The sequence below is a fragment of the Dasypus novemcinctus genome, chromosome 5 (genome assembly GCF_030445035.2).
Source record: "Dasypus novemcinctus isolate mDasNov1 chromosome 5, mDasNov1.1.hap2, whole genome shotgun sequence".
In the NCBI taxonomy this organism is placed as follows: Eukaryota; Metazoa; Chordata; class Mammalia; order Cingulata; family Dasypodidae; genus Dasypus; species Dasypus novemcinctus.
In genome coordinates, this window is record NC_080677.1 from 117,977,100 (window position 1) to 118,003,261 (window position 26,162).

The following is a 26,162-nucleotide window of genomic DNA, read 5'->3' on the forward strand; positions in this document are numbered from 1 at the left end:
CTTGTTCTAATAGGAACCCTGTCTCCAGTAAGTAGTAAAATAAAAGTAAAATAGGAGTTTCTGAAGTAGTTAGTTGATGGCATTGCAGTGGGCAGGGTGCAGCCCCGCCCCATAGGAGGGGCTAACACAAGCCTACCCCGCTAAGTGGTAGGTGGTTAACGAACAAGCCCTTAATCTTTCCAGAAGAGCTAAACATCCACAAAGGCCCAATCAGAGGCCTCAGTTCCCAGAGTTCGGGGAGGGAGGCGGGGCTGGACTGTCACCCTCCCACCTCCCAGCCTCCCGCCGCGGCCGTCTGAGCCTCGCGGGCTTCGGCCGGCCCCGCCCCCTCGCCAGGCGCCGCGGCTATTGGGCCGCGCTCTCCTTGCGGAGGCCTCAGTTGCTGGGAGAGGGAGGGCGGGGACTGAGGTGCTCCGGAGGGGGCAGGAGAGAAAAGCCGGGAGGCAGCGGCGCGCGCGAGGGAGGAGGCGAGGGTGGGCTGGGCGGATTCGCTGAGCACCGCGGCGGTTGGCGAAGCTGAGGGGGCGCAGCCTCCCGGTGCGAGAAGCGGTCCCTGCTGACAGATCCCCCTCTTCCGGCTGCGCCACCCGGGAGGCGGATCCCCGGGGCCTGAGGAGGCTTCCTCGGCCCGGCCCTCCTTCCCTCCCTTTCCCGAGGGTCAACGGAGCGGCCTCTGAAGAGCAGGAGGAGGAGGTCGTCGGGGGCGGCGGCGGCGGGCGGAGACCGCGCTCCCCCTTCCCCGGCGGCGGCGGGGGCAGGACAATGGAGGTGGCTGTGGAGAAGGCGGCGGCGGCGGCGGCGGCTTCGGCGGCCGCGGGGGGGCCCTCGGCGGCGCCGAGCGGGGAGAACGAGGCCGAGAGTCGGCAAGGCCCCGACTCTGAGCGCGGGGGCGAGGCGGCCCGGCTCAACCTGTTGGACACTTGCGCCGTGTGTCACCAGAACATCCAGAGCCGGGCGCCCAAGCTGCTGCCCTGCCTGCACTCCTTCTGCCAGCGCTGCCTGCCTGCGCCCCAGCGCTACCTCATGCTGCCGGCGCCGATGCTGCGCTCGGCCGAGACCCCGCCGCCCGTCCCCGCCTCGGGCTCGCCGGTCAGCGGCTCCTCGCCGTTCGCCACCCAAGGTGAGCGGGAGCCGGCTGCTGGGCGCGGGGGAGCCCGGGTGGGGGCGGCGGGCGCCCTTGTGCGGCGCGACCCGCTGTCATGTCGCCGGCGCCCGGGGAGCGCGGCGGGGGAGGGGCGAGGAGGAGGGTCTGTGTCGGCGGCGGCGACATGGTGGGCCCGCGCTCGGCGGCGAGCCGCGCGCTCGGCGGGCAACTTCCGTGGGCGCCCAGGACTTGGCAGAGCCGCTGCCGCCCCTGCTTCTCCGCGCTCTCCTCCAGGGTTGGGTGGCCCATGTGACCCGCACTTTTTGTAAACCTCCCCGACTCGCCTGTTAGCCTCTCTGTCGGGTTCTTGGCCGAATGCAAATAGTTAACTACTACCCGCTGTATACCCAGAGCTTTGTCCGGGTCCATACGATTCTAATCATCTCCTATAAGCCCACGTTATTTGAGCTGGACGGGGTGGGGGGAGGCAGGGAGGGATGAAGATTAAGTGATGCTGACTTTCTTTAATGATTGATTGCAGGTTGGTTGCCGTTTATTTCCTATCTTTTATGTTTTGGATTCGAAACCTTAGTGTCCAGTCTCCTCACTCCCTCTGATGGGACAAAGGAACCAAGAGTCGGTGTTTTGTTGTCTTTCTCTTTGGAAGGTTTTATTTTTACAGGGTAAAGGGGAAAAAGAAATAGAACAATCCGGAGTGATTTGGGGCGCAGATTTTCCTGTGTTTTGTAGACAACAGCTGGAAATGTCGAAGTTAGATTCTCTTTGTAGTGTGCCTTACTGTAAAATAAGACTCTTGACAGATAGTTCCCGTTGCTGATGTTAATAGGTTTGAAACATTTTAAGTTATGAGCTTGTTTCTAATTACTTGTTTCTAATAGAGTACTTGAGGTTTTAAAATTTTAATATTGAAAATACTTGTGCACTTTTAAAAAATACGAAGTAACTGGACTGGGAAATCATTCTTAATTTGTGTTTCCATTTTAGAGGAAATAGTTGAATTAATTTGAGAAAATGCTAATTAAATAATTGAGTTAGGTCAAGTGGTATATAAAATTGATGCTTTAAATAGATTGTGGTCTTAGATTTTATTTAATTGTATGTTAGGAACCGTGTCTAGTTGTGAGAGACGTTTTTCCGAGAATCTGTTTCTGCACGTATTGCCTGTGAGGTGTACACCCTTTGTTTTGGACTATTTTTCAAGGATCTTTAGAAGATACAGCGTCTTCCACCAGAGCAGGGGGCAGGCATGAATACTGTCCAGTATAATAAGGATAATGTCTCCCTCTAGAGCAAAGGGCAGGCATGCTTACTGCCCACATAAAAAGATTGGGGTTCCCTAAGGGTAGGGTTCCTTTCTGAACCTCAGCTCCTGTGTGTGCAGGTGTTAACTGGCCCTCTTCATATTGCCCTTTGGAAACGGGCTGGAGCAACCAGTAAAAAAACATGCTCATGCTTTAGCCTCTGCTATTGTTCTAAGTAATAAACTGTCCTTTGTTAGTGACTAATGAGTCTTCCAGCAGCATCCTACTCTGAGAGGCTATTTTGTTAACTTGCAAGTCGGGTACAATCACAGATCCTTCACACTAGTTTGGTCTTAAACAGTGAAGTGGTCCAGCCATTGGAAAGTTAGTACAGGTAAAACCTAAGTCTTAGATCTTAACTTTTGGACACATGGTTTCTTTTCTTTAAACTTTAAGTGGCTAAGTAGGCTAGTAGCCAATTGGGAGCTGAATTTTGCATAACTTTAGAATTAAGATTTATTGTGTGCCTGGCGGAGACATTTGGACCTGAATGAAAGAAAACATGGGTAATAAAAGTGCTCATCCTTAATTCTGAGACAAGTTAGCAATTCCAGATTTCTTTAAACGGTTCTAAGTAATGCTAATCTCCAAATATTTTTCATCGTGTTTGTTGTATTGTAAGCAAGAGTTTAAGGAAAGCATTTAGATTGGAAGATACTGTTTTTAGTTTGTACTCTGGTGGAAAACTAAGAAAAAGGCTTTAATTATACTTAAAATTGAACCCTCTTAAAAAGGGTTAGTGTTATTTTCAGTAAATTTAAAAATGTTATCCTGAGTCCTATTATCTTGGATATTTTCTCCTTCTCTCCTTGTAACCTAATTTTAATATAAGCTGAAGCAAAAGTCGAGACTGTACTTCTGAAAGCAAACGGAGTTCGCTTGATGATTTCTGCTCATTATCCTAAAGAACTGTGGATATAGGCATTGTGGGTCAAACTGTAATACCTAAAGGGGCTAATAAGCACATTAGAGATGGTGAACTGTGAGCCTGGGGGAAAAGTAATAGGAAATGGTGGAGACTGAAAAAGGGGCAAACTCTACGTAGCTCAGCAGTAGAATTCACGTATTTGCAAATAAAGAAAGTGTATACATATATAAGTCCATATTGTGGGGCAAACAGAACAGTTTTTTTGAGGCCACATATCATGTTAGAGTTTGTACTCTTCCTGTTTAGATTACTTTAGGGGTTTTCCAGCTTTAATTTTACTAGATCACCTGGTGTACTTGTTAAAAATTTAGATTTCCAGGCCCCTCTCCACAGATTCTGATTCTACTTAAATTGGCATGGTTTCATGATTCTAGAATATTATAATAAACCCTAGTATTTCTTTAATTCAGTCAATTTTATACTCCAAAATACAATTGATCATAAGAGGATTCTTTAGAAAATTAAGACCAAATTCCAAGGTTTAGAATAATAATTCTCAATACTGTCAGAACTAGTTTCTATAAAATATTTCGATGATCCTTTTATCATAAGTGAAATTTTATAAAAAATAATCCTTAACGCTTACCTCTTGTACAAAGTTCATTATAATGCCGTTTTTAAAAAGGAGAAATAAAGCTAAATTCTAACAAAAATGTATTACAGTTTGCAAATGCTCAGACATAACCTTACTAGCCAACATAGAGTACTTGTAGTGTTCCAAAACACCTTCTGGAAGGAGAATCAAGCTACCACTGAGAATATGGGTCTAAACTCCAGGGTCTAACCTGTCCTTTTCTAAGGCAACATGTAGAAAGGAACGCTGGTGAGTGTCCATAAACTATAGTTGGATTGACTACATCAACCTTGTTTCTTAGTGTGCATTTTATATCTATAGAAGAGGGCTGAACATAGAAAATGGACTTTCTTTAGGTACCATAAGTGGGGAGCCGAACTAATTTTCGAGGAATATTAAACATTGTAAAACTTTTTCGTTATTATAAGTACAAGATATAATGGCAAAGGATCAATACTCTTTTTTGTATATGAAGCATTATCCTCAAGTAAGCTTGGCATGTGTCTTCCCAGTCAATAACGTTAGTGAATTTACTGAGCTCTTTTAAGGACTCGGCATCGTAGAAAATTGTAGAAGTATAAGATGTCTTCCAATGTACTTTTAATCTAATCAGGTAAAAAGACCAATGTATATGAAGATATGAGACCATTTAAAAATGTTTAAATTTATCAAGGTATAATTTACATGCACTAATTTGCATAAATTTTAAGTTTACAGTTTAATGAGTTCTGGTAAATTTATGCACCCCATATAACCACCACCATAATCAAGATGAAGAATATTTCCATTATCTCAAAAAGTTTCCTGTCTTCTTTTGCAGTCAGATCGGATTCCTGGTTTAGAACTTCAGAGAAATGGGATAGTACATTTGTACTGTTTGATATTTGGTTTCTTAGGCTAAGCATGGTTTTTAAGATTGATTTACATAGTCTGTATTCTGTGTGCAATTTGTTTAACCAATCACCTGTTAATTGGAAATTAGTATTGTTTTCATTTTGGGGCTATTATGAATAAAGCTGTTAAAGTTTTTAGACAAATTTTTGTATGGATGTTTTCATTTCCCTTGGATAAATATTTGGAATTAGTATTTCTTGTCTGTATGACAGTGTAACTCTATACTGGTTCTGTCATTTCCTGCTAGGAACACGAGGATTCTAGTTAATCTATATCCTTGTCAGCACTAGGTATTGTCAGCCTTGAGTTTTAGCCATTCTAATAAGTGTAAATTTATATTTCATGGTTCCCCCCCCCCCCCTCCCCTGGTTGTCTGTTCTTGGTGTCTATTTGCTGCGTCTTGTTTCTTTGTCCGCTTCTGTTGTCGTCAGCGGCACGGGAAGTGTGGGCGGCGCCATTCCTGGGCAGGCTGCTCTTTCTTTTCACGCTGGGCGGCTTTTCCTCACGGGCGCACTCCTTGCGTGTGGGGCTCCCCCACGCGGGGGACACCCTTGCGTGGCATGGCACTCCTTGCGCGCATCAGCGCTGCGCATGGCCAGCTCCACATGGGTCAAGGAGGCCTGGAGTTTGAACCCCGGACCTCCCATATGGTAGACGGACGCCCTAACCACTGGGCCAAAGTCCGTTTCCCTATTTCATGGTTTAATGATCATTTTCCTGATGAATAATGATGAGCATCTTTTCCTGTGCTTTTTGGCCATTCTTTTATCTCTTTTGGTGCAATTCCAAGTTAGGTCTTTTGCAGAGAGAGTTTTAAAAAAATTAGGTCATTTGTCTTATTGAAAAATTCTTTGTATATATTCTGTATCTTGGTCCTTTGTCAGATACATGTATTGCAAATATTTTCTCCTACTCTCTGACTTGACTGTTCATTTTTTAAATGGTGCCCTTTGAAGAACTGAAGGTTTTAGTTAATTTAATGAATTTATTTCTTTTATAGTTAGTGATTTTTGTGTTCTACAGAATCTTTGCCTACCTCAAGTATTTTTATAGTTTTAGCTTTTATATTTATATCTCTAATCCATTTTGAGTAATTTCGTGTGAGGTATTGGTTGAGGCCCCCCCTTTTTAACCACATTAGAGCACCATTTATTGAAAAGAGTATTTTGCCCATGAGGTGCGTGTATATATATGTGTGTATACATATGTGTGTGTGTGTATGTTTGTACATACACATGTTTCTGTTTCTATATTCTTTTTCTCAGCTGCCAGTGATCCCTGGTCCTTTGCTTTTCTTTTACATGGTAATAATGCATATGGCAGCTCTCATGGCTTCTTCCTCTCTTCTGGGAGCATTATTACTGTTTGTAATGTTATTTGGTTGTATTTCTAATTGTTTGCTGCTAGTATATTGAAGTACAATTGATTGTATCTCATTATGTTGCTAAGTTCAGTTATTGAATCCAGTATTTCTTTGTAGTCTTTAGGACTTCCTATATATATTACCATGTTGCCTACATATAGTCTTTTTTCCCCCATTCTTTATAGTTTTGCCTTTTCTTCCCTTGTTAAACTAGCTAGGATTATTACAAATATTATTCAAATAGATGTTGAGTTTCAGTATTGAATAGGAGAAGGAATCCTTGCCTTTTTCCTCCTCCTAGGAAGAAAACATTCAGTAGATCATAACTAATATATTAGCTATGTTAGTTTTTTATAGATGTCCCCATTAGCAGATGAGAAAGTTGCCTTCTATTCTTAGTTTGTTTAGAGTTTTTATCATGACTGGGTGATAAATTTAGTCAAATGCTTTTTCTGTATCTCTTGAAGTGATCATGTGGTTTTTCTCCTTTATTTTGTCACTGTGGTAAATTTTATTGATTTGTTTTTAGTATGTTAAATCAATTCTTGGGAGGTACTCAGTTTGGTCATGATGTATTATCATTTTTTGCATATTTCTGGATTTAATTTGTGAAGGGATTTTTCTTTTCTGTTCGTGAGAAATATTGGTTATGTAGTTTCCTTATGTCTTTATCTAATTCCGGTATTAAGATAATATTGGCCTGAAAGTATGGTACAAAGTGTTCTTTCCACCACTATTTCCTGAAAGTTTTTATAAAATTAGTATTAATTTTTCCTTAAATATTTGACAGAATTCACCAGTGAGTCCATTAGGCTTGGAATTTTTTCTTTATAGGAAGGTTTTTGATTAGGAAGTGAGAGTCTCTAAGAGTTACAAGGCTATTGAGGTTTTCTTTTTCTTCTTGAATCCCTTTTGATAAATTGTTTGAAGAAATTTGTCCATTTTCTCTAAGTTGTCACATTTATTGGTGTAAATTTGTTCACAGTATTCCCATATTATACTTTATGTCTTTGGGATCTGTAGTAATGTCCCTCCTTTGTTTCTATTGGTAATTAAGTTTTTCTCTTTTGCTTACTGTTACTGGGAACTTATCAGCCATTTTGGCTTTGTTAATTTTATCTGTCATTTGTCTTCTGCTTTAAAGGTTGAATTTTCCCACTAAACATTGCCTTAGGTGCCTCAAACAAATTTTGATATGCTGTGTTTTTTGTTTTTTTTTTTAAACATTCTGTTAAATATTTTTATGTCTCTCATGATTTTTCTTGTGACCGAGGGTTACTTCAAAGCATATTGCCTTATAGGTATGTGGGGGATTTTCTAGATATCATATTCTATTGTGGTCAGAAAACATTCTCTAAGATTTAAAGCTTTTGAAATTTATTTTCAGACATTTTGTGGCCTAGCATATTGTCTGTCTTGGTGAACATTCCGTGCACATTTGAAAAGAATTTAGATTCTATAGTTGTTGAGTGTAGTGTTTAGTAATTGTCAAATTGGTTGATACTGTTGTACAAGTATATTTTCTTACTGATTTTTTCCCCCTACTTGTCCTGTCAATTATGGAGAGAGGAATGTTAAAATCTTTAATCATGATTGTGGATTAGTCTCTTTATTTCTTTCATAAAGGCCTTTTATTCTTTTACTCTGTTTAGTTTTTGCTACAGGTATTTTGGATCTTTGTCTTCCTGATGAATGCCTGCTCTTTACAGCATTACGAAATTCCGTTTCATTATCTTTAGTACTACTTTGTCATGAAGTCTACTTTGATTATAATATAGCTTTGGCATATTTTTCTTATGCTGTTTGCTTGAATGGTATATATTTTTCCCCATCTTTTTACTTTCATCATTTATATTTAAAGTCCCCAGGCAGAGAATTGAAACATTTTTATGGCCTCTTACAGATAGCATATAGTTGTATCTTGCTTTTTAAATCTAGGCTTTCTGCTTTTAACTGTTCATTTACATTTTAAGTAATTGTTGGTATGACTGAATATAAGACTGTCATCTTCTTGTTTTCTCTTTGTTCCTGTTTGACCTCTCTGCTTCTCTTTCATTCCCTTAACCAGCAGCTCTCTGGTAAGCTTTGTCGTCTCACTCTGCATATGTGTAGTAGCCTTCAGCCAAGAACTTGAAGAAAGCGTTTGTGGCGAGAGTTGCTATATGGTGGTGCATTGTGGAAACACCGGCTCAGGCACAACAGAGGATCCCAGCAAGTGATTGCTTTATTGCACAGCACAAAGGATCCAAAAGAGCAGAGGAGGGAAGCAGATGTGGCTCAACTGATAGAGCATCCACCTACCATGTAGGAGATCAGGGCTTGATACCCAGGACCTCCCAGCCTGTGTGGTGAGCTGGCCCATGTGCAAGGAGCCCCACAAGGAGAGCTGCCCTGTGCGATAAAAGTGCAGCCCGCCCAGGAGTGGCACCGCACACACACAGAACTGACGCAGCAAGATGATGCAACAAAAAGAGACACAGATTCCCAGTGCCGCCTGACAAGAATGCGAGTTGACACAGAAGAACACACAGTGAATGGACACAGAGCAGACAATGGGGTGGTGGGGGAGAAGGGGTGAGAAATAAATAAAATAAATCTTAAAAAAAAAAAACAAAAGAGCAGAGGAAAAGATCACACCTTGGCTGGTCCCAGGGGTGGCCAACTTCCTAGCAGCACCTCATGTTTCACTTCATATCTGGAGGTGAAGAACACCTGCACTGACTCAGTGCTGAGCTTTTATGCACTACAGGAGGAGTTTCTGGCAATAAGCAAACTTTGTGACCTGACGGACAGCTGGGACTAGTTAAGATTTTAATACCTCCCTTGGTTGCCTGTGGTCTCTTGCTACATAGAAACACAACAAACGCCTGCATGCAAACAAGCAGGTGTGGAAACATAACAAACACCTGCACAAAAACGAGTGGGAAAGGAAGGGGATAGGAGAAGGCTCAGAAATGGCTGAGTGTGTCCTTGACTTCCCGAACAACTTTCTTAGACTACTGGCCCTTCCTTTACACAGCTCCTTTCTCCCCAATGCTTTGGCTTATTCCAGCTGGTTCATGGACCTAAATTCTGATCTCTGATTCTTTGTTCTACTTGGGCTCTAGCTTCCTGCACCATGATCAGAAAATAGTCCCCAGGCAGAGAATTGGTACAATTTTAGGGCCTACTTCATGAGTTTCCTTTCTCATGGATCAGAGTCTTGCATCACCTATTATCCATTGCCTTAAAACAGTTTCCTCTTGTATACTTTGCTGTTAAATAGTTTCTCATGCAGGACAGCTTATTTAGTTCTAGTACTCCGTTCTGGATGGAAGCTCATGTCAGAAGACCATTTTTAATTTTGCTATAATATTTTTGTATTCCCAAATATGGGTAACTTGCAAACTTTGATTCTCTAGATCTTTAGATTTCTGTCTTTTTAATTTTCTCTTGAAAAACTCACCAAATTAACCCTCACCTGTATGCACACATCTCTCAAAATTTCTTTCATGGTCTTGTCCCCTTTCTCACATTTTATTCCTGTATTTTCAGATATACACTAGACTGATTGTTGGGTTTGAGTTGCTCAGCTGGTGATGGATACTTTGGTCCAGTAGCAAATTGAAAGAAAGTGCACAAGGCAGCCTGTAGAGTGCTCATGGTTTAATCATTTTCACTTTTTTTTATTCTGTTACAATTTTTTTCCCAGTGATCTATCCCTCGGCTTTTAAACATTATTACACAAAGGTGGCCACAAGTCAATTGGTTATGTAAGTGCACACATGAGGATTACATAAGACATTATATAAGTGTGCTGACTCAGTTTTGACCAGATATGTATGGCTGGAAGCTCCTAGTCGGCCATTGCGCAGTCTAATTGCTTTGCTTTGTCCACCCTACATTCTACCCCTTAAATGGCCTGTGTTTTAAGGGGTATTTTTTGCCACAGTGTGACTTTTTGGGCCCAGAGACTAAAATAATAATATAAGGAATATCAGCATATTACTAATATACCCGCTATTTCACCTAACACAGTTATTATCCACTGCTAAGTGTGGTTAAAGAGGTTCGCCATTGGTGTAAAGGTTTTGGGATAAAGCTTGAATAGCTTGCACTGTTCTATTCATTTTTTGTAAAGCTTTAGCTATGGAATTTTTATTGTCAGAGATACATACACAGCAATTTACATGTATTAGAGCACAAGTTTCACCCTGTGCAGCTCTTACAAGGTTTAAAGCCAATTGGTTTTGCAAGACAACTTTCCTTATTTGTGTGGCTTCATCTATTATTAAGGTTAAGACTTGGCGGGTTTGATTAAGGGCTCGTGCAGTATGCTAAGCTAAGGCCTCAATATTTAATTCTACTTTGATAGCTGTACTGTTTGGTAAGAAAAGAGCTAAAGGGTAAAACCACTAAGCAACTTTTTGCTGACAGTGCCATTGATGGTATACTGTATCTTATTTCTGCGGTGTTTCTGGCAGAGAAGTTATCTATTCTGGTATATATGGTCGGCCCCACATACTGCACCCAGTCCAGTTAGCAGGTAGGTAAGGCCAACCGTGTCTGCTGCACACTTAAAGGTATCCCCGTGGAAGCTTATCAGTAGGTTTAACATGTACATATTTTTGTCTATTCCACCAATATTTGGTAACATTAGATACCACAGTATGTTTGCTGAGACCAGCTTAGCAATAGGTCTGCACAAAGGGAAGGTAATGTAGAACTGAAGAAATAAAAGGAGAGAAAGAAAGACATAAGAGAGGGAGCAGAGATGGAACCAGGGGATTTCACAGCTTCTGGAACTGAGAGCCTCAACTCTAGTTTCCACGTGGTAATTGTTTGGAAACTAATGAGCAGCTGTTTGCTATCAGAACTGCGACATTTACAATAACAGGAAGCAACTACAACATTTACAATAACAGGAAGCAACTGCAACATTTATGATGACAGGAAGCAACAAATAGGTAAGCCAGTTTCCCACAACGATTAAGTAGGGATTTATGAGTTCATCCCACTTCCCACTGAGAATTTCCAAAATTTTGCTTAAACAATGCATTATGGTGTTTTATCTTTCAAGTCCACATATACTGTTGCTAACCAACCCTATCTATTTTGATGGGGCATACCCAATGGGAGGAGGGGAATTCTTCGTATTTCTTGCAGTAGTTTTTTACTTCACATCTTACATCCTCATATTTAGAAGTATTTTGTTTGGTAGTCTGAAGCCATGTCCAATTGCTTGCCGTAGCAGGATGTGTGTGCTGTGGTAGTTCTCCAGCTGCATCCACAGGAAGCTTGGTGCATACCCAACAATGGGAAACATTATGGACATGTGCATAGGTATGCGCTCAAGAAACCAGACTATTAGCCGACATTAGCTTGGCCAAAACGACAAAAAAACTTCAGATACCATTAAAGGTAATTCCTTGCCTTCTGACAGAATGGAAGCTATATGATCATTCTGTGAGAGAAGGATAGCGGCCAGGGGTTTCTTTCCGGGGTGAGTATACTAAAGTAAGTCCTATCATATCCTGTGATGGATGCAGTTCACCAGGTATCAGAGGTATACACACAAGGGAGATGGCCATTTAATAACCTTAGGCTGTACATGTAAACCTCGGATTAACCCATCTCCCTAAGGCAAAAAAGAGGGGGCTTCAGTTAATATTTTTCAGGGTTATATTTATTCTTTTTTTAAGCCTTGGTGTTAACATTTGGGGTGCGGGTAGTAAAAGGCTGCCATCCTCTATACGGGGTTTTTCTAGTGGATCATTTCTATCTGAATATGTATTGGAAAGGCTTACCCCTTTACTACTAGGTTCAAGGGTGAATATCTCTTCTCCTCAGCTGTTCATTCAAAAGGCGAACAGTGGTATTTACTTGATAAACTTATTTTTTCATTGTGGGGCTTCCTGGGGCCAGAACTCATAATTTTTCTTTTAATAGACCATTATAATGCATAATTAGACCATTATAACACATAATCATTTCAGCCACTTGTGGCCTGTACAGAATATGTAAGGTTTACCTTATATTTAGCATTTTTGCCTATTTTTTTTTTAACTTCAAAACCAGTGAAGTGAGGCCTTCTGCCACTGGCTACTCTTAATGGTTTTTCATAATGGGCACTTAAAAGCTCTTGTGTCTGAATAATGTTTTTTCGTGTGTGGCTTTTCTAGTGGGGTGCATGAACAGCAGACCAGTATTGGTATCTATAGCCGTAAAGGCATATTCTGAAGAAGAAGATAAAGGCCCTAAAAACACCTGCCAATGCTACAAGGTTGATTTTCTTCCTTTTAATTACTCCTGTTTGTTTCTTGAGTCAAAGCTGATAAAGGAGGGGCATTGGTAGCACATGCAAAGCACACCTTACTAGCATACATTGCTTCTACTTTGGAAACAGGTATGCCATATCTGTGGGCAATTTGTAAAAGGGTATGTGGCCCAACATGGCCATTATGTTTATGTAACCACTTAGTTTTTTTTTTTTTTTTTTTTTAGTATGTAATGTACGTATTTTAGTTAAGGTATCTGCAACATTGTTGGATAATACTGCGGCCGGTGTTTAGGTACATGATAAAAAAGTAACTTGAACATGGGTACCACGCTTTCATAAGTTTTTTTTACATTGGCTGCTCTTAAATTGGTTGACTATTTACAGTCTAATTCTGGGTTAACCACTGGAGTAATCAATAGGGTCAGCCCTCTCTATACTGCCTAACTGTCAGTACAGATATTTAAAGGTTTAGGTTTATGCATAATGACTGTCTACACAGCCGGTAACTAAGCCATTGACTGCTTTGTCCAATGCTGGTTTTAAACCAGATATCTTTTTAGACCAGGTATCTTCGGTATCTAGCTTTATCTTTATGGCAGTCTATTGGGAGGGGTTTCTTTGACTGGATCCATCCACATACCACGCCTTATTTGATATGGAAGGTTGACTTTTTTCTATGTGGGCTAGGCTCTTCAGGCACTGAGTTACCCGATAGGTGCTGGCATCTCTTGAAATGGTCTAAAAGAGTATAACTGCATGGCTAATGGGCTGGTACTTAAGGCCACCTGTTGTTCCAAACAGGCCCCCATTTTGCTAAAGTAGTTTGAGGAACTCCAGTAGGGGGGGGGCTGTCACCCATGACTGCATTCAACTTGCTCTGGGTAACAAGGTGTAAACCGTTACTTTTTGAGAGTCAGTGATTGGTTCAATAGTTTGCAAGGCAGCATACACAGTAGCCAGTTGCCGCTCAATAGGTGAATACTTAAGTTCTGCCCCCTTCCATAATTGTGACCAAAATCTTATCAGAACTTTACGTTTTGCCTTGAGAGTGCCAGAGTCCCCATCTGAATCCCATGCCATGGGAGGTAATATTTAACTGGAAAGGGACAATTTTGTCAGCTCTCAGTAAAGCTTGAGCCTATGCTATTGCTCTTTTGAATGCAGTTTCCTGATTGTTTCCCCAGTCCCAAGGTGTCCTCTTTTTTTATTAGTTTGTATAGGAGGCACAATATTTGCACTAGATGGGGTATAAACACCCTCCAATAGCCCAACAGATCTAAAAAAGCCTGTAACTGCTTCACAGTAGTTGGATATACCTTAACTTTATTGATAATAGTTTTGGGGATTACATTGGTTTTACCTGCCTAGACAACTCCCAAAAACTTGACAGATAGTCTAGGTCCCTGGACCTTTGTCTCATTGATTGCCCATGCCCAGGCATTCAGTGCATGGCGCAGCCCATCTGCAGCTTTTTAAAAATTTGTAAGAAAATCAGAAGTTAACATAATATTACCAATGTAATAATATAGAGAAACTTTAGTTTTCTCTGCCAGGCGGCTAAATCTTGTGCCACCAATCCATGGCAGATAGTAGAACTATGTACATATCCTTGGGATAGAACCACAAAGGTTCATTGTTGTCCTTCCCAAGTAAAAGCAAATTGATCCTGACTTTCTAGAGTTATATCAGTGGAAAAGAATGCGTTAACCAAGTCCACCATGTAGTAATACTGCTCCAGTGAGGCCATCGAGCAATCTATCAAATCTGCTATTGAAGGTACAGCAGTATGACGAGATGGGGTGACCATGTTCAACTCTTGGTAGCCTGCTGTCATCCTCCATGTCCTATTAGGTGTCCTGACAGGCGAAACAGAATTATAAGGACTGTGTACTGCTCACACAATTCCAGTCTTTTTTAGCTGTAAAATAGTCTGTCCATTTTTTTGTGTCCCTGGGTAGTCGATACTGATGTACTTTTGCTATCCATCTATCTAGGTGTGGGTAACTGTATTGGTGAATGATGTAGATGACTGTGAACCACAGGCTTAACTACTCTTACCCGTAGCTGGAATTCATCTTGAATTGTTTGCAATGCCTGCCCCTGCAGTATATTTATGCCCAAAATATGTTCTGGGATAGTGGAATGTATACAATACATGCCTGGGGTGGTTTGTCGTCTGATTCCCACAACTACTGTAGCTCGTTTTACCTGGATTGTTCGGCTTTCATACTTATCAGTAGAGGTTGTTGGACTGTTAAATCAGTCAGGATTCCCATATAATAAAGTACATTCATCTCCATTTTCTACCAAGGCCAAAACACATTGCACATTCCAAAGGGGCTAATAAATAGACAACTCTGCATGTAGCCTCTGGTCTTCCAAGTCCCCCAACTGGGCCCCTTGGTCAGCATGTCACTTGAAAAAGTCTGACTCTTCTTCAGCACTGGATCATAACCATAACAGGTGATTTTCTACTGATTTCTTGGCTTTCAATTTAGTGTATCGCTGCTCGGCAACTAACTGTGTACACAGAGCCAACAATACTTCATTCGGTTGCTGATCAATTTTCTCTGGGTTCATCCCTGTGGCTGAAAGGTCTATCCAGATATCTTGCAGGCAAGATACCTTTATTGGGCCTTCATTTCTTTTAGCCTGGGGCTTCAGAGCCACTGGCTTTACTCTTTGTTTTTTTGGACGTACCCCTCTCTCCCATACCTCTACATCTCCCAATTGGGCCATGGCGGTAGTTACCTCATATATATTACACCCCATATAGGGGGCTAAGATGGCAGCTAAAGCCCCAAAAATCCCAAGAGGGGGGTGGTAGCTAATATCATGTCTTTCATATGGGTAGTGAATAATTCATCATCTGGACGACAATACTGCTGTTGGAAGATCATTTGTCACATTCCCATTTCCCATATAATTTGCACCAAATCCATGTATATGGCTCACTTGCTGATGGCTTCAGGGAGTTCACCCACTTTGTCATACTTGGCATGCCAAACTCATCACCCAGTTAATAATGGAATGGTTACTTTGTGCCAGCCACTGGCTGGTCTGTATATTCTGTCTCAAAGATGGGTGGGCGATAATGGAGCTCAACTGTTGCATCTTCAAAACTGTCTACCCCATTGTCCCAGAGACCCAAAAGCCAAGCTGGGAGTGTCTCACTTGGCTTGAGCCGAATATACTTTGCCAGATCCCTCAATCCCTCCAGGGTACAACCTGTATATGTAGTTCGCTGATGTATTTGGGGCGGTCCTGCCACTCCACCTCCATAGGCTGATGGTCGTTAATCCTCTGCTTTATTATGGGGTGTGCCTGTAGCAAATGGAGGGTGTACTTGCCTAAGATAACAGTGACGCACTTTCTGGACCATGAGTTCCACTCAGTTTTTGCATAGCTAGCTACCTCCTTCTAGTGCATGGATCCGAGACTTCAGTTCCTCCTGGGTAGTCTGCAGCCTCTGTACCTGTGCCTGGGCTGTCAAGATCTCCTTATGCTGTTCTCACAACATAGTAAGGAAGAGCCATGACACCTTGCCTATTCCCCTTGCACTGAGAAGTCGAGAAACTGGCTTCAAGCTCTTTCAGGGCTTTGGCTATAGACTGGGGGTAGGGTCAATATGCTCCCAACATTCTGGAGCAGACCATTGTAGCAAAATAGCTGCTATGGGATACCACAGTCCTGTGAGGGGACACATCCCATAAGACTGGGTATTCTGGAGCAGAGGGATCACTCACGAGATCCTGCCGACTATACCAAATGTTGGGTCCAAGGTGCTCAGCCAGTGACGGACGCTTTGGTTCTATTGCGAACTGAAAGAAAGCACACGGGGTAGCCAGTAGAGTGCGCGTGGTTTAATCATTGTCACCTTCTTTATTCTGTTCAATTTTTTACCAGTGAACAGTCCCTCAGCTTTTATTCATTGTTACACAAAGGTGGCCACAAGCCAATTGGTTATATAAGTGCACACGTAAAAATTACGTAAGACATTCTATAAAAATGCTGACTCCGTTTCAACTAGCTATACATGGCCAGAAGCTCCTAGTTGGCCATTGCGCAGGCTCTTTAATAGCTTTTCTTTGTCTGCCCCTTCACTAATCTGCAGAGTGGGATATGTGCTGCATATGAGATAAAATAAAGCCCATTTTGTTGAGGGAAAATATTATAACTTATTTGCAGAAATTAAGCTTTAAAGTACTTGATATATAAATTGTTACAGTCACTCTTATGTAAAATGGCTACACTTTACGTATAGTATACAAGATATCCTCAGACCCATGTGGAGCTGGCCCACGCGCAGTGCTGGTGCGTGCAAGGAGTGCCGTGCCACGCAGAGGTGTCCCCCTCTTAAGGGAGCCCCCCACACAAGGAGTGTGCCCCGTATGGAGATCTGCCCAGCGCGAAAGAAAGTGCAGCCTGCCCAGGAATGGCGCCACACACACGGAGAGCTGACACAACAAGATGATGAAACAAAAAGAAACACAGATTCCCGTGCCGCTGACAACAACAGAAGCGGACAAAAACAAGAACACGCAGCAAATAGAGAAGAGACAACTGGGGTGGGGGGAGGGGAGAGAAATAAATAAAATAAATAAATCTTAAAAAAAAAATATCCTCAGAGAGGATTCAGGGCAGCTTCAAGTACAAATGGTACCTTTGTGTGAGTTAGAAAAAAGTGCCTTATTCGTATATGTAGTCCTAAGGGATACAATCTTTAGGAAGTTGAATGTAGGTTGCATTTTAATCCCCACTTGCCCTCTTAGTGTCTTGCACTGTGCATCCTATCAAACTGTGCACTGCTGCCCTGGAGGTTGTGCGATTTCTATACTGCAGACCCTTTTATGTTTCTTTTTTCTCCCACAAATTGTAACATAATTTACATGTACTTGGATAAGTAGGTTTATGGATTTAAATTTTTCCTAAGATGACTGTTAAGGATTGACATTATAGAAGGCTGTGACCAGGCTTCTGGTATAAAACCCTCCTAATTTCAGTTCCTAGGGAAGTCCCATATAGAGGTCATTCACAAAAGCCCCTCAGTTTCAGCAGTATGGAAAGTCCCTGTGTGGCAGCCATATAAAGTGACCCCCAAGTCCATTTAACAGTGTAGAAACAGTTCCATTTAAAACTGTATTGATGCTGATGAGGTTGGATGCTGATGACTTGGCTCCTCCCCAGTTTAGGAAAATAGGGTTAAGCCCAGAGAAATCAAGGCTTCTTATACGAGATTACTTCCTTATTGTACAGATGATAGGCACCTGTCATTCCTGTGACTGGAATATACCATCAGTGGTGATTAGCTGTCCAGGAGAACCATGCTCTTTATAAAGCTGTGTCTGTTGTTGTCCCATTTTGTGTTTCATTTTGTGCCACAGATCTTATTTTATCAGGTGTGTATGGTTGATGGAGTTGTCATTATCCACTAGGTTTCAGTTATTGGAACTTATAAGTCTCATATATGAGAAATATAGATTAGTAGCAATGATTATATAACCAGAGCCAGTAAGAAATAGACCTAGAGATTTCAAAATTATCAAGAAAACTCTGAAATATGACTGACATCCTCTGTTGTTAATGATGAACCATATTTTAAGTGTGTCTTGCATCTTGGAACATTAGTTGACAAAAGTATGATACCATCATGATTAGCAAGACATTTAAAATGTTATTTATTTCATCTTGATTTCATTCTCTAAAAATGTGTTAGTTTTATATGATTTATTACGTATGGCACATATTAATACTGTAGTATATGTACATAATTGAATATACTGTATAGGGTGCATGCTCAAATGTTTTACTAAAAGTATGTGTTTAAAATAAGATATGAACATATCACTATTAGCTGAATAGCCTTCATGCTTTTGCATGTGCATCTAGTCTTTCAAAACCTTTTTCAAATATAACTTCTTTGAAGTTGTAAAACTACCTTATACCCCACATCCTTATTTCTTTTAATGTAGATACTCTGAAGGTACTCATGGTACAATACATTTAAAAGAAATGTAGTATAGTAGTGTACTTTAGTAATGAGGAATCATGAATACCAGAAGATCTTTATTTTATTTTGATTATGAATTAATTAGTATCCCTGGCATCTCTTGACTGCCCATGTTCAGCATTAGCTATTAGCAGGGAGAGAATGTATGGCATGTAAGATTGCTAGTGTGTGGTTGTCTCTGTGTACTGGTGCATGTTGATTTATGTTTCTTTCTGTCCTTATCAGTCTCTCAGATTTTGACTTTTGTCATGTGCCTTAACTGGCTTTTATTAATACTCAGCTCAGCTTTTCTACCTATCTTGGTGTATTAAGTTTTTCTCTCATTTCTGACCATTCCCTTTTGGTGTCCTTGTCTTCCCTTCTGCTTACCCTTTAAAAATCTTGTTCTTTTTTCACTTTATACTTGTAGTTCCTTGCTAGTGAATGCTTCTTAATTATAAAAGAAATCCTGGGAAGCAGATGTGGCTCAAGTAGTTGGGCTGCCATCTACCACATGGGAGATCCTGGGTTTGGTTCCTAGGGCCCCCTAAAGAAGATGAGCAAGAGATCAAGCTGACGTGACAGTCTGGCACAGCAAGCTGATGCAACAAGATGACCCAATGAGGAAACACAACAAGAGACACAACAAGCAGGGAGCGGATGTGGCTCAAGTGATTGGGCGCATCCCTCTCACATGGGAGGTCCCAGGTTAGGTTCCCAGTGCCTCCTAAAAAGATGAGCAGACACGGAGAGCACATGACAAATGATGCAGAGAATAGATAGGGAGCACAAACAGCAAGGGGGATAGAAGAAAAAAATCTTCTAAAAGAAAATCCTTACACTTTTGATAGAGTGGTTAAAAATACTCAATTTGAAAAACAAACGTACTGAAGTACAAAGTTAAATGTGAAAGACTTCCTATTATGGGAATAGGGAAAGAGGAAATGAAATAGAAGCAGGTAAAGCAGAATTAAGATGAAGCAAAGAGAATGACACTTGCAAAGATTCCTGGTTGAAGGAAAATCTAATGTGTAGGAGTAATCAAAATTTTGAAAGCATTGTTAAATTTAACATTTAAGTCTAAGAATAATGGAAGCAATGGAACTAGAAAGTATAGCATGACCAGAAATGTATTTTATAAGGATTGATCTGACTGTAGTGTGTCTAATAGGTTGGAGGGGGCAGAGGGGTTGCAGATGGATTACTTAGAGGCTATTGCAATCATTTAGGAGGAGATGCTTATGGTAGAGAGACTAGTGTAATTGCAGTGGAGATGAAGATTTGGAACCCTGCAAAAGGAGCAGCTTTGGGAGTGTGTGAAGTTCATAAGTTCCATTTTGGACACACTGAATTTGCAATGCCTTGACATTTCAAGTGGAGATGTTGAGTGGGCAGTTGTACTTACGTAGGATTTCAGAGGAGAGATCTTTTAGAGGCATGTGAGAGCCAATAACAAACATAAAAACTGAAGCAGTATATAAGAAATAGCCTGTGCAGAGTGAGAAGATTACCTAGCACAAGCCTTTCAGAATTTTGACATGTAACAGCTACTAGATGGTATGAACCTATAAAAGAGACCGAGAAGAAGAGGTAGGAGAAAGCCAGTAAAATGTAGTCTCATGAAAGCCATGGAAAGAAAATGTACAAAAAGGTAGGAGTGTTTTACAGTGTCATGCTCCTGCGAGGTCAAGTACAAGAGGACTAAAAAAAGAATTGTTTAGGAACATGACGATCATGAAAAAGTTTATTTTGGTGGAGAGATAGAAGGGAAGCCAGGCTGGAATGAATTGAACAGTAGGTGGAAGGTGAAGATATGAAGATAGGAAGTTTAGAGGTAAAGAAGTTTACCTCTGAAGGAGGGAGGTAAGGAATGAGGCATTACCTGGAGAGAAAATGGGATTGAGAGGGATTTATTTCCTTTGTTATGAATGGGAGAAGCTTAAGTGTATTTAAATGAAAACAGAAAGGTTTTGCTCAAGTGAGCTATTGAAAATACAAAAGAAAGGTTTGTAATTTAGTGTGTGCTTCTAAGAAGAGGAGGAAGAAATTGAATCCAGGGAACAATTAGAGGAATTGATGACTTCAGGTAGGAAGAGAGAGACGTTTTCTCTTATGAACTGGAGGGAAGGCAAGAATGGATATGAGTACAGGTTTGTCTGTATGCCCTCCAAGTGGATAGAGTTCTGAGTTCATCTATTCCTCTCTTAAGTAGGGCATCTGCTGCAAGTGAACGGATAAAAGAGGAATGGAACAAGGTTTGAGGAGAGTGGAGCAGTTTTGACCAATAAAATGTATAGCAGACCATCTTAAGACCCATTTGCTGCTACAGATTATGAATTTATAGTGATACCCTCTGCCTTCTTGTAATGCTACCTAGCACCTCTCTGATGAAGCAGGGCATTTTAGGACAGTCCTACTCAATTTTGTGGTCCATAAATGTTAATATGGGTCTGAAATGAGTTAAGCTTGTTACAGAATACAAAAAAAGTATACTCCTGCCTTTACTGAGCAAGTCTATGAAAGAAAATGAAAGATGACCTAATTAGGGTGTTTACATTCTGGCATAAACTGCTATCTCACTAAGGACTCGGTAACACATAGTTTGCAGATGCCCACTTCAAGTAGCTCTGTTTGAGGGTATTCTTGGTAAGCCTGGCTGTTAAATACTTGAATACAAATGGATGTGGTCAAATCATCTGTAGGAGTAATGACCTTCAATAGCAGCTATGTGACAGCAAGATATGGGATTCAAAGGGACTTCTAAGAGTGAGACAAATCAAGATACCATCAGCAAATCACCAACCCAAAAAGGGAGGGGGTTGCCTCAGAATGGAGAATGTATTTGAGAACAATAGTTGAGACAAGGAAGGGAGTTTATCAGGTTCACATTTCTGGGTGAGTACTAGTGAGAATAGGAAAGTCTGAAGAAGTTGGCACAACCTAGACCCTAAGGTTCTTGAAAATATTCCGTTTAAGAACAGACCCTTGCACTGATAAGACATAAAAACAAGTTGACCAAGGTGTGGAGACTTGGAGGTAAAGAAGAAAAAAGGTTCAGATACATGTGGGAGAGTATACCAGAGTAGGTTAATCTCAAGAAGTATTAGAGAAGTAGTTATGACTAAGTTTCCATAAATTTGAATACTTTGTGGTCATAACAAAAGAGGGAGCCTTAGAACTGAATCCAGGAAAGCCATCTTAATCTGTTCCCAGCCCCTCATAGGAAATTTAGAAGTACAGGAAAACCCATTTTACTTTACAGTGAATTATAGGAAGCACTGTGGTTTTGTACCATGCAAAGATATAAGGAAAAGGTGAACAGTGCTTCAAATAATGAGCTGGGAAAATAAAATATAAGTTACAAAAACAAAACAAAAACCATAAACCAGGATTAGAAAAGTTCAGAAGTGAGATGTCTAGGGAGGATATGAAAGGAAAACAGAACTAAGGAATGAGTTAGAAATATTCAGAAATAAAGATAAATGAGAAAGATCTTTTATGAATGGACACTGTAGAAAATACCATTAAGAGGAATAAAATGTAGAGACAAATGAAAAGAAACTAGAAGAAGGAGAAAAAGGATTCAAAGAGAGAATGTTAAGATCTTATACACATAAATATCGGATATATAAGAGTACCCAAAGAATACTAAAACAACATTAAAATAGCTAAGAGAATTATAATCCAAGAAAATCACTAAAATAAAAGATTAAACCTCTCTATTATAAGGGAACACCATGTGGCTTGGAAAATTGAAACAGAATAGCCAACAGTGAAATATGTTCTCAGACCTTAAAGAAAAAGGAAATAATGCTTTGGGCATCCATACAAAAAAAACAACAACAAAAAACAGATCGCTTGTAATGGAAAGCATGTCAGATTAGCATCATACTCTCCAACATTAGAATTTCAGCCCAGAAGTCAGTGGAATAAAGATTTTAAGATTTTTCACAGAAAAAATATGACTTGAGATTTTTATGTCCAGCCAAACTAATCTTCAAGCATAAAGACACACATACAAGAACTTAGGGAGTATTGTTCCTGAGAGGCCTTCTAAAGATAATAGATTTTGCCAAAATTTCTTTTTTTCTCACTTTATTTATACTTATTATAATTATTGTTTTTTCCTGAACCGTTTGAGAATAAGTTGCAGACATTATGACACTTCAGCCCTGACCATGTCAACATGTCTGTGAAGAATTCAGATTCTTTTTTTAAAATTTAAGCTTATTGAGATAAGGTTGGTATAAAATAAGCTGCACATATTTAAAATGAATAATTTTCAGTTTTGACGTACAAAAATATTCTCATGTATAATCAGAGTCCAATTATAAAATTAAGGGAATTTGACATTGATACGATATGCTCTCATACAAGGGTTCTTAACAAGGGATCAATGAGCTTGAATTTAAATTAAAAAAAATAACTTTTGGGGACATATTGGTGCAAGTGATATATTTATTAAATTATACACAGTATAGTATGGACTTAGTAAGGGGCCTCCGATTTTCACCTGACGGAGGGGTCCATGGAACAAAAAAGGCTAAGAACCCCTGCTCTAATAAATAGTCCATATTCAAATTTCACCGGTTGTCCCAATAATTAGTCTTTCATAGCAATTTCGGGGAGAAGATCAAGGACAGAGATTGCCAGTTCCATAGAATGTATTTGTGGGCAAGTTCTGGAGGGTGGATTTCAGCAAATTCTGTTGGTGCAGCACTGCAATGAACTATGGCTATGCCTTCTAACAAGATCTGATATCAGCCCTGTCAGGGGTGGAGGATGGAATTCTTCCTTGGGCACTCCATCTCAGCACAAACTAGAGGTAGTCACTATTGTGTATCTGCAATTATGACCATATTCTGTATAGGTAGAGAATTATACCTATATTCTTTAGAGGTCTTTTTACTTCTTTCTAACTAGTCATTTGCTATCACAGTTCCTTGATATATATATTTTTATATTAAATTTCTTCTGTGCAAATTAATGTGTCATTCCTTTCTCCTGATTGGATCCAGACTGATGCAGCATTTTGGGCAATAATGATATCCTCCTCAGTGCTTTACATTAGGAAATACATGATGTCATTCCCGTTATTAGTGTTCCCATTATTAGTGTTGACGTTGATCAATTGTTTAGGTGGAGACTGCCAGATTTCTCCACTCAAAAGATACCTCTCCCCACCCCCCTGCCCCTTTTGTAAGTAACCTCCTGGGAGAAACTTTGGAGGCCTGTGCAATTCCCAAATAAACTCGCATTGGCATGATTCTTGCCTTCATTAACTACGATGTATTTTTCTTTCTCCTATTGTTTTAGTTGATACTCTACTGTATAAATGACCTTTTCCTTTACCATTTATTTATCATTATGGTTTATGAAATTTATTACCCAGTATGTTGTAATATGATCCTTTCAATATTTATTTTGACACTTAAATTGTCCCAATTTGGGCAATGGAAATGTCTTCAAGTTGATTCCTGTGATGTTTGAAATGCCCCCATTGATATTTAAGAACGCTCTTATTTTCTGGCAAATTAAGACTTATAGGCTCAATTTGTATCTTTCTACAACAAGTTTGAATGTTTCTCTAAGGAATACCAATTCCTTGTTCTGAGGAAATCCAATTTCTTCTATGGATTGCTCTTTTGTACTTTGTTTTTGAAGTTTTTGCCTACTCCAAGGTCACAAAAATTTTCTCCTGTTCCTTTCTTGAAGTTTTGTAGTTCTAAGTTTTACATTTAGATGTATAATCCATTTTGTGTTAATTTTTGTATATGGCTCCAAGTCTATATTTTTGCATATTGATATCCAGGTTTTTCATCACTACTATTGAAAAGGGTATCCTTTCTCCACTGCATTGCCTTTGTACTTTTGTGTAAAAACAAAACAAAAAAAATCAGTTCTCCGTTGATGTGGCTGAGCTTATTTTTGTACTCTGTTCTGTTCCATTGATCTATTTGTCTGATTTCTTTTTTTAGAGAAGTTGTAGGTTTACAGAAAAATTATGTGTAAAATAGAGTTTCCATATGTCCCGCTATTATTAACACCCTGAATTAGTTGTGGTACATTGTTACAATTATGAAAGAACATTTCTATAATTGTACCATTTACTATTGTTCATGTTTTACATGAAGTACACTGTTAGGGTTGTACAGCCCTGTGGTGTTTTTTTGTTTTCTGTTTAACTTTAAGTATAGTAACATATACGACCTAAAATTTCACCTTTTAATCACACTCAATTATATAACTCATTACTGTTAATTACATTCATATTGTTATGCTAACATCACTGTCATCTATTACCAAAACTTTTCCATCATCCTAAGTGAAAACTCTACAGTTCAAGCATTAGCTTCCCATTCCCTACCCATCACCAACCCCTGGTAGCCTATATTCTAGTTTCTGTATCTCTGAATTTGCTTATTCTAATTATCTCAAATCAGTGAAGTCATACAATATTTGACCTTTTGTGTCTGATTTATTTCGTTCAGTGTGATGTCTTCTTGGTTCATCCATGTTGTCCCATGTATCATAACTTCATTTCTTTTTATGGCTGAATACTATTCCATTGTGTGTATATACCAATTTTGGGTTGCTTCCATCTTTTGGCAATTGTGAATAATGCCACTGTGAGCATCAGTGTGCAAATATCTATTCAATTCCCTGCTTTCAGTTCTTTTGGATATATACTTAGAAGTGGGATTACTGGGTCATATGATAATTCTATACTTAACTAGTTTTCTGAGGAACTGCCAAAACTGTCTTCCACAGCAGCTGTAACATTTTATAATACATTCCTGTAACAATGAACAAGTGTTTCTGTTTCTCCACATCGTCTCCAACACTGGAAATTATCTGCTTTTTACTAGGAACCATTCCAGTGAGTGTGTGAAATGGTATTTCATTGTGGTTTCGATTTACCTTTCCCTGATGGCTAATGATGTTGAGCATCTTTTCACATGCTTTTTTGGCCTTTTCTATATCTTCTTTGGAGAAATGTCTATGATGTCTTTTGCCCATTTTTAAGTTGGATTGTTATTTTATTGCATTTTGGAATTAAAAAAAAATGTATTTAGGATATTAAACCCTTATTAGATATGTGGTTTCCAGATATTTTCTCCCATTATATAGGCTGTCATTTTATTTCATGATAAAGTCCTTTGGTACAAAAAGTTTTGAATTTTGATGAGATTTTCCTTTTTTTTAACATAAGCATTTAAAGGTATAAATTTCCCTCAATACTGCCATTGCTATATCCAGTAAGTTTTGATATGTTGTGTTTTCATTTTAACTCACCTCAAGATATTTCCTAATTTTCCTTGTGATTTCTTTGACCTGTTGGTTGAGTCATTTGTTTAATTTCCGCATGTATTTGTGAGTTTTCCATTTTTCCCTCTCTGATTTATAGTTTCTTTCCATTGAAAAGGTAAGAGAAGGTACATTGTATGATTCCAATATTTTTTTAATTTATTGAATCTTGTTTTGTCACCTTAGATATAGTCTACCCTGGAGAGTGATCCATGTGTACTTGAGAAGAACATGTTCTCTGTTGTTGGGTAAACTGTTTTATATATGTTTGCTAGTTCTAGTTATTGTTTAGTTTTCTATTTCCTTAATGATCTTCTGTCTAGATGTCCTATCCTTTATTGAAAGTGGCATATTAAAATCCCCTATTACTAATCATTCAGTTTTTCCCTCATATATTTTTGGATTCTGTCTTTACAATTGTTATATCTTGTTGAATTGACC

The 26,162-nt window shown here is 39.8% G+C and overlaps 1 protein-coding gene across 2 annotated transcripts in view; it reads left to right on the forward strand.

The window, feature by feature from the left end:
• The first annotated feature begins 377 nt into the window (after nucleotides 1-377).
• The window catches only part of TRIM24 (tripartite motif containing 24), a 140,008-nt gene continuing 114,223 nt past the window's right edge, over nucleotides 378-26,162 (forward strand). Inside the window, exon 1 of one of the 2 annotated variants that reach the window (XM_058297435.2) lies at nucleotides 378-1,120. In XM_058297435.2, the coding sequence (XP_058153418.1) occupies nucleotides 763-1,120 (358 nt within the window). In that variant the 5' untranslated portion in view covers nucleotides 378-762. The remainder of the gene's footprint in view (nucleotides 1,121-26,162) is intronic. The other variant, XM_058297436.2, reaches the window with a different exon arrangement.